Source organism: Rousettus aegyptiacus, unplaced genomic scaffold (assembly GCF_014176215.1).
Source record: "Rousettus aegyptiacus isolate mRouAeg1 unplaced genomic scaffold, mRouAeg1.p scaffold_m13_p_7, whole genome shotgun sequence".
Lineage (NCBI taxonomy): Eukaryota > Metazoa > Chordata > Mammalia > Chiroptera > Pteropodidae > Rousettus > Rousettus aegyptiacus.
In genome coordinates, this window is record NW_023416310.1 from 104,792,377 (window position 1) to 104,804,880 (window position 12,504).

General features: G+C 32.4%; 1 protein-coding gene across 1 annotated transcript in view; it reads right to left on the reverse strand.

Moving 5' to 3' along the window:
* ADAMTS19 (ADAM metallopeptidase with thrombospondin type 1 motif 19) overlaps positions 1–12,504 on the reverse strand; it is a 212,866-nt gene that overhangs the window by 76,454 nt on the left and 123,908 nt on the right. Inside the window, exon 11 of the mRNA XM_016158274.2 lies at positions 2,300–2,401. Coding sequence (XP_016013760.2) covers positions 2,300–2,401 — 102 coding nt within the window. The remainder of the gene's footprint in view (positions 1–2,299; positions 2,402–12,504) is intronic.

Sequence of the window (12,504 nt, forward strand, 5' to 3'; positions counted from 1 at the left end):
GAATTGGTATAGTACTTTCCTTTTTCCTCTCCCAATTCCTAGCAAATATTGTAAGTAAAAAACATATATTTCTTGTTTTTTTTTCCAAGTCATTTATCAACTCTTTAACCTCTGTTCAATATAAATGTAAACACTGACGACAGTATTATAAAAAGAAAAGAAGAAAGAAAACAGGCTGCTTTTAATTTGGAAAATGCTGTGTATAAATAATAGATAAATTCCTATTTTCACAACCAATTTGAATCATAAAATTCTGCAAGCATCTTCTTAGACTTAACTACATACTCCTAGGTAAATTAGTTATACAGCTAAATTAACATCACTAGGGTGTAACACATAACGAAATTCCCAGCTTTGTTTCTTAATTTGCAACATATTTAGTGTTTAGTGCGAGGTTCCAAACTTTCAAATATTTTAGCACTAGAGCACTCAAGTGCAGAGTGTTGGAAACTATTTTCGTAATGGCTCCTTCAACAGCTGGAACAGATGGATATGTGAAGAAGCCCGCATAGCCTGAAGAACTAAGAAGTTCGTTAGTTATTTTAATACACAAAGCATTACAGAATCACTAAAAGAATATCATTAGCACAATTACAGGGAAATAAAACATTTTACTTTTAATAAGCAGTTATAGTTTTGATCGCTGAAAGAATAAGTTCATTTTAGAGACCTCGGGAATATAAATTATTCTCACAAATATTGGGAAAAAATAAGTAGAAAAAATATTTAGATAACAAATTACAAAAAGAAAGATTTTATAATGCTAAAGAAGAACTAAGTAAAGTGAATGGGTTGTGTGATGTTTGAAGAAATATGGTCAATATTTGGTTATCTTTGTTTATTAGGGCTTTGTGCTTCAAGGGTAATGAAAGTTATTGCTGGTGCAGATTTTTATGATTCAAGCAATAAATTACTCAGCAAAATACCATAAGTCTTGCCCAACAGACACACATTATTGTACTTTCATGTATCATTTAAAAAATATAGCGAACCTAAATTCTGACTCTTCATATAAGCTCATAGAAAAACATTTGGCACAGTATGCGAACAACTGACTAATATTTCAGTAGTTCCCTTTTAAGAAACCGTTTTCTTATTGATTGTACCTAGTGTGAAAACATTTCCAGTCTTTTAAAAAATATTTTGGATTTAACAACTTGTACATTTTTCTTTTTTAATTAAAGAAATCATAGAAGTAATAAATAACTATGTGCTTATGTCAAACAATCCAGAAATGTCTGGAGAAAAGTTATATTCACCCTCATCTCACATTGCTTTACTTCTATCCATCAATTCCACTTCCCTCCCAAGAGCAAACTCTAATTTCAGTTTAGAGTTTATATTTTCAAACCATTTTCTATGAGTCTAAAAATATATACTATGTGCGTTTGTGTGTGTATGTGTGTTTACATGCCAACAGGACTATCTGCGCACATGTGTAAATATTTCCTTAGGACAAAATTCTGTCCATTTTTTCAAACCAATGTGTTTCTAAATTAGCACTCACTCTATGACTCGACTTTTTTCACTAAGTATCCACCCCAAATAATCGTCATGGTGTTGTTTCTTTTCAAATGCAATAAAAGTTCAATGTTCTTCAGAGGCAAAGTTTCTGACCTTTTATCTAGAGTAAAGTGATAACCGTTCCACTTTTCCTTCATAGAATACACATTTAAAAATTATGTCAACTATTGAACTTTTGATTAATTACACATTTATATGGGATCTACCTCCTTCATATTCTTCAAAAGAAAATTTTTTCAACAGTAATTGTTTTGATGGAAATATATACTAGTAAATTTCTAAAGCCTTATGAAATATATTAAACTATTTAGCCAAATATGTACTAAGCCCAATATGTCAATTAGAATATTTTATTTGTGAGACTTGAAATGACAAGAAAAATTAACTGAGTAGGTCTCCTTGGACAATATTTTATGCCTGAAAGTATTCAAGAAGTTTCACCATGTATGCTATTATTTGTGTTATTTTACTTATGTTCAAATAGTAAAAAAAAAATATTCTTTTTTTGTTAAGGTAATATGTATATCTGACTCTCAAAATTCTCATAACCAACAACAATAAAAATAATTGCATCAATATTAACAAAACAATCATGAATTTGAAAAAATATAAAAGTTAAAATTAAAAATAGATGAAATGCTGAAACTTTTATATATACTGGAATAATTCCACTAGTGTAAAGACGGACACATACAGAATTGGCAAGAGAGAAAATACAAGTTTCCTACGTTTCATTTAATATGCTAATGAACTTCAAACAACACAAACAACTTACCTTACCAGCGTCACAATCAGTTCCATCCATTGGCGGATCAAGTTTGGTTCTGCATTCTTTCTCACCTTCTACCTTGCACCATAACCCTGTGCAAATAACATGCTGAAAACAAGGGCATAATAATAAGGGGAAGGTATCACATTTTTTTTAGGGTAAGTTGATAATTTTCGAGAAAGCTACTTAGATAGAACAACAGAAATTATTTGAAGAAAAATATGTTTTAATACCTTTAATACTGGACTTATGATTGAAACGGTATTGACTTATTTATAGTAACGAGAAGATTGATACATAAAAACAGAAAATATGTTTAATAAATTTAAACCTTTAAATTTCTTTAAATAAAACACATGTGATCATGCAACATTAAGTAGAAACAACAGAAAAATGTAAGCTGAAAATCATTATTTATACCATGATATGAACCAGGCTGAAAGAATTAAAGTGATGTGCTTTCGTGTATAAATTTCATGTCTCCTGTCCTAAAGCCTGTCCTCACTTATGCTGTTTTATGCTTAAATGCCATGGCTACTACTTCATGATTCCATTATATAGCCTTGGCTGTTGACATAATACAGAGACTCTCAGTGGGTGTTTCTGTAAATTGCCAGATATTTTTACCTTGGTATGAATGAATTCTAAATCTCCAAGACACAATGAACTTTTTCTAAGGAAAAGTTAAAAGAAATTTTAATAAAGCACTGGGATAAAGCAGCAAAGACATAGCATCGATGAAAGAAGAAAGCTCTGAGGAAATGCAGTGGGGGAGACAGAAACCCAAGCCACAGCTGAGGTTGTGGCCTGCCCAGAGACACAAATAAAAAGGCACAACTGGCATATTCTTAAGGACTTTCTATTTCTATAAGATGGTTAAAGTTTTTTAGACAGAAGCATATTATTAACAAATTGAATAGAAGTATGAAACCCATGAGGAATACGTAAAGGTGATTAGAGCATTCTACAGTGAAGAGAATTGTGTTACTACCTATCCAGACACTTGAAGAAGAGGGTGGAAGCGAACAAGTCCATAAAGAACAAGTAGGCAGCAATGCGCAAGACACAGAAGAAAGGGGGAGATGGTCGATGTCATGAGAGGGGGCATGTAACAGAGGGGAGCCCTGAATAAGGTTTTAAAGATAGAAGAGCCAGGGACTAGGGACTGCATATTTGGAGGGAAGACACTTAGCAGTTGACCAGCAGGTTGATAAGATAAAAAGGCTACTTTAGGAGGTTCACTCTGACAGTGGTGTTCAAAACAGACTAAGAATCACTGCCAAGTTCAAATTAACTCATGACCCAAATCTATTAAATACTTTGAGAAAGATATATTTAAACTAAAGTTTGAACAGGTCTGGTACAACTCTAATGCTGGATTTGTCACAACACCAAAATAGTATTTCTTATTCTTTTTTTTAAAGATTTAGATTTCTGAAATGTTTGTAAGCTGTTAAAAATTCAATAGTCTATGCAAGAGTGTGATGTATTTTATTTACATTATTTTATCTGCTATGACAGACAGTTTTTCTGCTTCAAAGTATTTCTTACAAGTATATCTTAATATATTTAAGATGATTTTGCTTAATTTGCGTGTTTTTATTTGTACACATCATTTACAAAAATTTATCCAGAAATTTATTTTTTAAAATGCCTAAATCAAATTCTTCTCTATAATATTTTAGACTCTTAAATATAAACAAAGATATTATTTGTGGACACATTTATCTTTGAATGAAAGGACCTCTAACCCCAGAATTTTAGCTCCTAAAAGTACCCTGCAACCCTCCCAAGCCCTTTATGTTAAGGATATTTTATAATCACGGGCTCAAATACTGAATTTTCCACCAAGGAAGAATTTTGCTTTATTTATACTCAATAAAACTTAGCTGTGTGATAACATGAATTATATCGGTCAAGTTCATTAGTTAACCAAAACATATTGAACTAAAAAGCCAATCTTCTCTGATGGTTTTAGAATAATACTGGCTTGTTGAACGCTGTTGGTGGTCTGAATTCTGACCTTCCACCATTATCTGCTATTCAAAACAGCAGGTACCTTAATTGATTTCCACTTGAGGCACTGAGAGCATAAAAGCAAACTTGGCAGCTTTTCAAGGTAAGCACAGTCATGTAGAATAAATCTCTCACAGAGGAGATCTCTGCCCTTTATATTCTGTAGGTCTAGAAATCTTATGGTAAATCACAGCCTCATTCTTAAAAATAACTCAGATTCAGAATTTCAACTCAATCTGTCAAAAGTAGAACAAGAAAATGCTGAAGAAATGGTATGGGCTGTTTTTACCTTGAGAAGTGGAGTATCTCAGCTATGTGATATTAGAACTATGTAATATCGAGCCCTTGTTTAAGATAATGCAGGCCACAGTTGGGTATTTTGTTAAAACCAAACACTTTCCATATGTTATACAGGTCAGAGCAGAATTTTTTTTTCAACTTAATTGCTGAAACCACTTAATACGTCAGTCAAGAATACATTAAAACTTAAAATGCTTTGCATAGGAATTCAGGACAGAAATGCACAATTCAGCATTTCATAGCAAACTAATAAAAATAATACAATATCCCTTTTTTATTCTTCTATAATAAAAGATCATTAGAAGCATGTAAAATGAATTTGGATGTTTATCTTAAGTAGGCTTTTTAAATGTTTACATGAAAATACTATATATTTTCAATTGAATAATTTAAATGGAAGATTAATTGTCCATGTATAAATTTTATAAATTTATCTTCAAAGATAACCTGTACCATTGTCTGTTTTTATAGCACATACTTCTATTAGGATGTTCTGAAATTTATGTTAAAATAAAAAACATAGGTGCATATACATGGAAGTAATTATTAAATCTTGAACATGTAATTCTTTGTTCTTCCATACATTATCTTCCAAAATACAATTGCAATAACTTAACATTTGATTGCAAATGTAATTCGGTATGGGGTAATATTTTTTAAAACACTCCTCTTCATCATAGGATGTTCAACCTTAGTATTATTAAGAAAGGAAGAGAGGAAGAAAGAGAGGTGTTAAAAATAGAAACAGATACAAAAGAAATAATAAAAAACTGAATCTAGTTCTTTGTAAATATTGAAAAAAATGAAAATTATCAAAAAAAAAAGAGAAAGCAAAAATAAACACTATTAAGAATAAAAAGGAAGGTATAACCACAGACCATGGAAAGTTTAAACAGAAATAGGAAGACATTATAAACTTTATGCCAATAAACTTGAAAACTTATGTAAAATAGAAAAATATTTTTAAAAACAGTAAAGTTGCTAAAATAAATCCAAAAAGAATTAGAAAAGCTAAACTATTCGGTAACCATAGAATAGTTAAAATTGATTGTTGAAAATCTTCCCACAAAGAATATATTTGGTTCAAAAACTAATAACCTTTCAAGAAACTTAGATTCTCAATTTACACAAACTCTCTAGAGAAGAGAAAAAGAGGGAACACTTCTAAACATACTTTATGATTCCCAAACCAGACAGGAGTTTTAAAACAAAGCGAAAATAGTGATATACCTCATTTATCAACTTGAATTTAAATCTGCTAAATACAAGAATAAACCAAGCAAGCAGTGCATAAAAAATGCAATGCATAATGACTGAGTTGTGTTTTCCTTCAGAATACAAGGTTAGTGCAATATTAGAGATTTGGCTAATGTAATCAAGAACATAAGTAAATTTAAAATATATGATTCTTATATCTCTGGATACAAAGCATGTGATGCAATTCAACAGCCATTAAAAAGTTCATTTAAAAAGAAAAATCTTAGCAAACTAGCCACCGAAGGAAATGTCTTCACAATTAATGGACATCTATGAAAATGTACAGCAAACCTCAGAAAAAACAGTGAAATATCGAAAGTTTTCTTTCAAGATTAGGAAAATGGCAAAGATGGCATCTTGGCACCAAAATAAGGAAGTGAATAACTGATTTATGCAAAGTGGCAAGAGGAAAAATAAACTGTCAATCTAGACTCCTAAACTTAGCTGAAATGTTATTCAAGGCTGAAGGTTAAATAAAGATTCTCAAGAAAAAAAACCCTGAGTGTTTACCACCAATATCTCTGCCCAAAAGGAACACTGAAATGATATACTACAAAGAATATGATCTGATAGGAAAGGACTTAAAAGCAATAACAAATGAAGAAAATGATAAAAATGAGGATAAATCTAAATACATGTTGACTACATACAGCAACAATAATTGGATTTTAGCCATTATTTTAAATCTTCATTTTAGTTGGAGAAATTCTAGAAGTCTAGCTCATTTACATTTCAAAACTTTATTCTTTAACAAAGATTTGGCCACTAACAACAGTTAAATAGTTTTATGTCTTCCCTTTTACCTCCCAGAATACACATATTTTGAGATTGCTAGCAGCGGAAGTTAAACAACAGACATAGAGAGGAAAATGCAGTCTATGCTTCGCCAACAACTGAAGCCACAAGCTGCAAAGGACTCCTCAGTGGAACACATCAGAAAGTGTTAAAGAAAGCCAAGGAATAAGAGAAAATTTAAAGAAAGGAGAACTGTCAAGGCCTAGTTCATGAAGTCCCAAAGGGGGAAAAAATGAATAGTGGGAAAAAACCATTTGAAATACTTTTACAAAATGATCCCGAATTCCTTAGTATGAAAGAGCAATGTAAGATCAAAAGGTTCCCTTTTTGGAACAGCAGAGTAAGTTCCCAGAAGACCAACCCTCCTGTAGATAACAATCATAAACTGTAGACAAAACACAAAAACAACTTTCTGGTGGTTCTGGAGAATAGACAAAGGCAGGTAAATTTTTTTAGGGAGCTGAAGGGATTGGCTCAAGTTGAGTTCACCATCTTTGCAGCTTTGACCTAATGGCATGACATTGGGTGGTTAGAACAGTGAAAAATATGCCATCTTTTTAGACTCGTAAAGACAGAAATCGTGGTGGTCAAAGCAGTCAGAAACTGAAGGGAATATTCCAAAAGGAAAATCGTCAGAGAAGCCTAAGTCTTTAGCTGGCACCTGACCCATACATACATGATACACATTCCAAATAGCTGAGATAAGGGAAGAGTGAATTGATCCAAGATATGAACTGATATACACTGTATGTAAGACAAAGTTTTCAGTTTGAATATAACAAACAATTGCCCATGAAAGCAACAACGACAACAACAATAACAATAATAATAATTTTAAAAAAGCATGCTTTGGAGGAATATAACAGATTCCAGAGTTTCTGCTACAGGGGTCAGCAAATTTTTCTATGCAGTGCCAAATAGGATATATTTTAGGCTCGTGGGCTATGTGGACTCTGTTGTAACTATTCAACATTGCCATTGCAGCTTGAAGGCAGCCAAACAGAATATGTGGATGAATGAGGGTGACCGTATTCCAATAAAATTTTATTTACAAAAACAGGTAGCTAGTCTCTAGGCCATAGTTTGTAAGAAATTCATCTATTACTATATAAGGTGTTAATGTATTAAGATTAAGAATAAAAATGGGTCCACACGATCATTTGCAAATGTTCAAAGTAGCCTCACTCATAACAGCTAGCATCTCAGATTTAGTGAGATGAACTGATAAACAAAACAGTTTATCTACCAGTGGAATACTATTCAACAAGAAAAAAGGACCAATTACCAGTATGCATAAAATCATATAAAGAATGTATGACTTTGCAGAGAAAAGTTGGTTTCTCCATTGAAAAATAGATAGGAGAAAAAGAGAAAAAAGTAGAGCATAAAAATGAAACACAAACACAAAATAGACTAAAGAATAAAAATCTTAAAAAACACTAATTTAAATAAAGGTAAAAATGTTAAACTTGCTGCTGAAAATACAAAAAAAAACTGTAACATTGGTTTAAACAGAAAAATATAAAATCCAGCAATTAGTTTTCTCTAGTAATCATTTTTAATTATCTATTATCCATGTCTATATTTATATATATCTTGGAAAAGCTGAAGATAAAGGTATGGCAATATTAGCCAGTATAATGCTTTTAATGCCAGACAAAACATGTTTTAAGGCATAAGTCATTAAGAAATGGAAAAGGAAAAACAGATCAAGCAGATGAAAAACCATAAACATGTGCGTACCTTGTTATATAACTCAACATTACATAAGATAAAAACTGACAAAATTAAAGGGAGAAATAAATAAATTAATAGAGTTCGGTATTTCGGCACATGCCTGTCAGTTACTGATAGATCAATCAAACCAAAATAAGCAAAAAAGAGATATTTTTTATCAAGAAAATTTACAAGTTTTATTTGAAATGTGGGAAATAGAATACACTTTTTTTTCATTTGTACATGTAAACTTTATTTTTTTTAAGTTTATTGGGTTAACAATGGTTAATGCAATTATATAATTCTTGGGTGTACATTAAAATTGGACATCTACATATTCTATTGTGTGATTACCACCCGGAGTCCAGTGTCCTTCAGCTACCATATATTTGATCCCCTTTACCCACTTCGCTATCTCCAGCCTCCCTATATTTGACCCCCTTTACCCTATCTACCTTTTCACTCCTCCCCAACCCTCTACCCTCTGGTAATCACTAGTCCATTGTCCAAGTCCATGAGTGTCTTTTTCTCCTATTCATTTGTTGCTTTTAGGCTTATATCCCACATATAAGTAATATCATGTGATTTTTAACTTTTTCAGTCTGGCTTATTTCGCTTAGCATGATTATCTCGAGGTCCATTCAGGTTGTTGCAAATGGCAGTATTTTTTCTCTTCTTATGGCTGAGTAATATTCCATTGTATATATGTACCACAGCTTCTTTAGCCAATTATCTATCATAGGACACTTTGGTTTCTTCCATGTCCTGGCCACCGTGAATAATGCTACTATGAACATTGGTGTGCAAATATCTTTTTGGATATGGGTTTTCAAGTCTTTGGGATAAATATCCAGTAAAGAGATTCCTGGGTCATATGGTAGATCAATTCTTATTTTTCTGAGGAACCTCCATAGCATTTTCAATAGTGGCTGTACCAATTTGCAGTCCCACCAGCAGTGTAGGATGGTTCCTTTTTCTCCACATCCTCTTCAACATTTGTTATTACTTGTCCTGTTGATTATAGCTATTCTAACAGATGTGAGATGGTATCTCATTGTGGTTTTGATTTGCTTTTCCCTAAAAGCTAGTGATGTTGAGCATCCTCCATATATTTGTTGGCCATTTGTATGTCTTCTAGGGAGAAGTGTCTGTTCAGGCCCTCTGCCCATTTTTTCATTACATTGTTTATTTTTTGGTTATTGAGTTGTATGAATTCTTTGTATATTTTGGATATTAGGCCCTCATCGGAGGCGTTACTTGCAAATATATTTTCTCATACAGATGGTTGTCTCTTTACCTTGCTAAGCAGAAGCTTTTTAGTTTGATGTAGTCCCATTCATTTATTTTTTCTTTTATTACCCTTGCCTTTGAGGTCAAATTCATAAAATCCTCTTTAAGTCCAAGGTCCTTGAGTTCAGTTCCTGTGTTTTCTTCTACACATTTTATTGTTTCAGGTCTTATATTTAGATCCTTAATCTACTTTGAGTTAATTTTGGTGTGTGGTGATAGAAAACAGTCTAGTTTCATTCTTTTGCAAGTGGCTTTCCAGTTTTCCCAGCACCATTTATTGAAGAGGCTTTCCTTTCTCCACTGTGTGTTTTTGGCTTTTCTGTTGAAAATTATTTGCCCATGTAAATATGGGTTTACTTCTGGACTCTCGATTCTGTTCCACTTGTTCGTGTGTCTGTCTTGCTGCCAATATCATGCAGATTACTGTCACTTTATAGCATAATTTGAAGTTGGGCAGAGTGATGTCTCCAGCCTTGTTCTTTTTTCTCAGGATGACTTTAGAGATTCGGGGTCTTTTGTGCTTCCATGCAAATCTCGTGATTTTTTGTTCTATTTCTTTAAAAAAAAAAATGCCAATAGGATTTTGAGGGAGGTTGCATTAAATCTGTATAATGCTTTATTTAATATGATCATTTCAACTATGTTGATACTTCCAATCCAAGAACACAGAATATCTTTATATTTCTTTGTATCTTCTTCGATTTCTTTTAATAGAGTCTTGTAGTTTTCATTATATAGGTCCTTGACATGTTTTGTTAAATTTATTACTAGGTATTTTATTCTTTTTGTTGCAATTGCAAAAGGAATTATTTTCCACTTCTTTTTCTGACTCTTCATTATTAAAGTATAGGAAAGCTATAGATTTTTGGACATTGATTTTGTGTCCAGATACTTTACTATATTTGCTTATTGTTTGTAGTAGTGTTCTTGTGGAATCTTTAGGGTTTTCTATATAGAGAATCATGTTATCCACACATAGTGACAGTTTGACTTCTTTGTTTCTTATTTGGATGCCTTTTATATCTTTCTCTTGCCCGACTGCACTTGCTAGGACATCTAATGTTATATTGAATAACAGTGGCAATAGTGGACAGCCCCACCTCGTTCCTAATCTTAGAGGGAAGAATTTTAGTTTTCACCATTAAGTATAATGTCGGCTGAGGGTTTGTCATATAGGCCTTTATTATGTTAAGGTACCTTGTCAAAGGCTTTTTCTGCATCTATTGATATGATCGTATGATTATTTTTAAATTTTTTTTATGTGGTGTATAACATTAATCAATTTGTATATGTTGAAGCATCCCTGCACCTCTGGAATGAAGCCCACTTGATCGTGGTGTATAATCTTTTTAATATGTTGCTGCACTCGGTTCACTAGTATCTTATTTAGGATTTTTGCATCTGTGTTCATGAGAGATAGTAGTTTTTTTGTGTGTGTTATCTTTATTAGGTTTTAGTATCAGAGTAATATTGGCCTCATAAAATGAGTTGGGAAGTATTGCCTCCTCTTTGATTTTTTGGAAGAGTTTGAGGAGAATAGGTTTTAAATCTTCGTTGAATAGTTGGTAGAATTCACTGGTGAAGCCATCCGGTCCTTGACTTTTACTTTTTGGTAGGTTTTTTATGACTGTTTCAATTTCCATACTGTTGATCAGTCTATTTAGATTTTCCAGATCTTCTTGATTCAGTCTAGGAAGATTGTATTTTTCTAAGTACTGGTGCATTTCTTCTAGGTTATTAAATTTGTTATTATATACTTTTTATAATATTTTTGCATGATCCTTTGTACTTCTGTGATGTCAGTCTTAATTTCCCCTTTCATCCCTGATTTTGTTTATTTGTGTCTTTTCTGTTTTCTCTTTAGTGAGTCTAGTCAGAGGTTTGTCAATTTTATTAACCTTCTCAAAGAACCAACTCCTTGTTGCATTTATGTTTTCTTTTGTTTGTTTGTTTGTTTGTTTTAAATTTCATTTATTTCTGCTCTAATTTTGACGGCTTCATCCCTTCTGCTAACTTTAGGCTTCCTTTGTTCTTCCTTTTCTAGTTTTTTTAAGATGAGGTGTTAGGCTGTTTATTTGAGCTCATTCTTGTTTTTGGAGATTGGCCTGTAATGATATGAACTTTTATGACCGCATTTGCCATGTCCCAAAGTTTTGATATGTTGTACTATCATTATCACTCGTTTCTATGTCTCTCTTGATCTCTCTGTTTATTTCTTCCCTGACCCAGTTATTCTTCAGTAGAATGTTGTTTAATCTCCATGTATTTGTGGTTCTTCCTAATTTCTTTTTGCAGTTGATCTCTAGTTTCAAAGCATTATGATCAGAGAATATAGTTGGCATGATTTCATCTCTCTTATATTTGTTGAGGCTATTTCTGTGTCCCAGTAGGTGGTCGATTCTTGAGCATGTTCCATGTACTCTAGAGAAGAATGTATAAGCAGTTGTTTGGAGATGGAAGGCTCTGTAAATGTCAATTATGTCCAGTTGAACTAACGTGTCATTTAAAAATGTTATTTCCTTATTGGTTTTCTGTTTGGATGATCTGTCCATATCTGACAGTGGGGTATTAAGGTCCCCTACTACAATAGTGTTTTGGTCTGTTTCTCCCTGATTGGGAGCATAGATATTAATAAGTGTTATGTCTTCTTGGTGCATGATTCCCTTTATCATTGTGAAGTGTCTTTCGATATCTTTCTTTGCCTTTTTTATTTTGAAGTCTATTTCGTCTAATATTAGTACTGCTACTCCTGCTTTTTTCTGAATGCCATTGACTTGAAATATCATTTTCCATCCTTTCACTTTGATTTTATATTTGTCTTTGGAGCTGAGATGTGT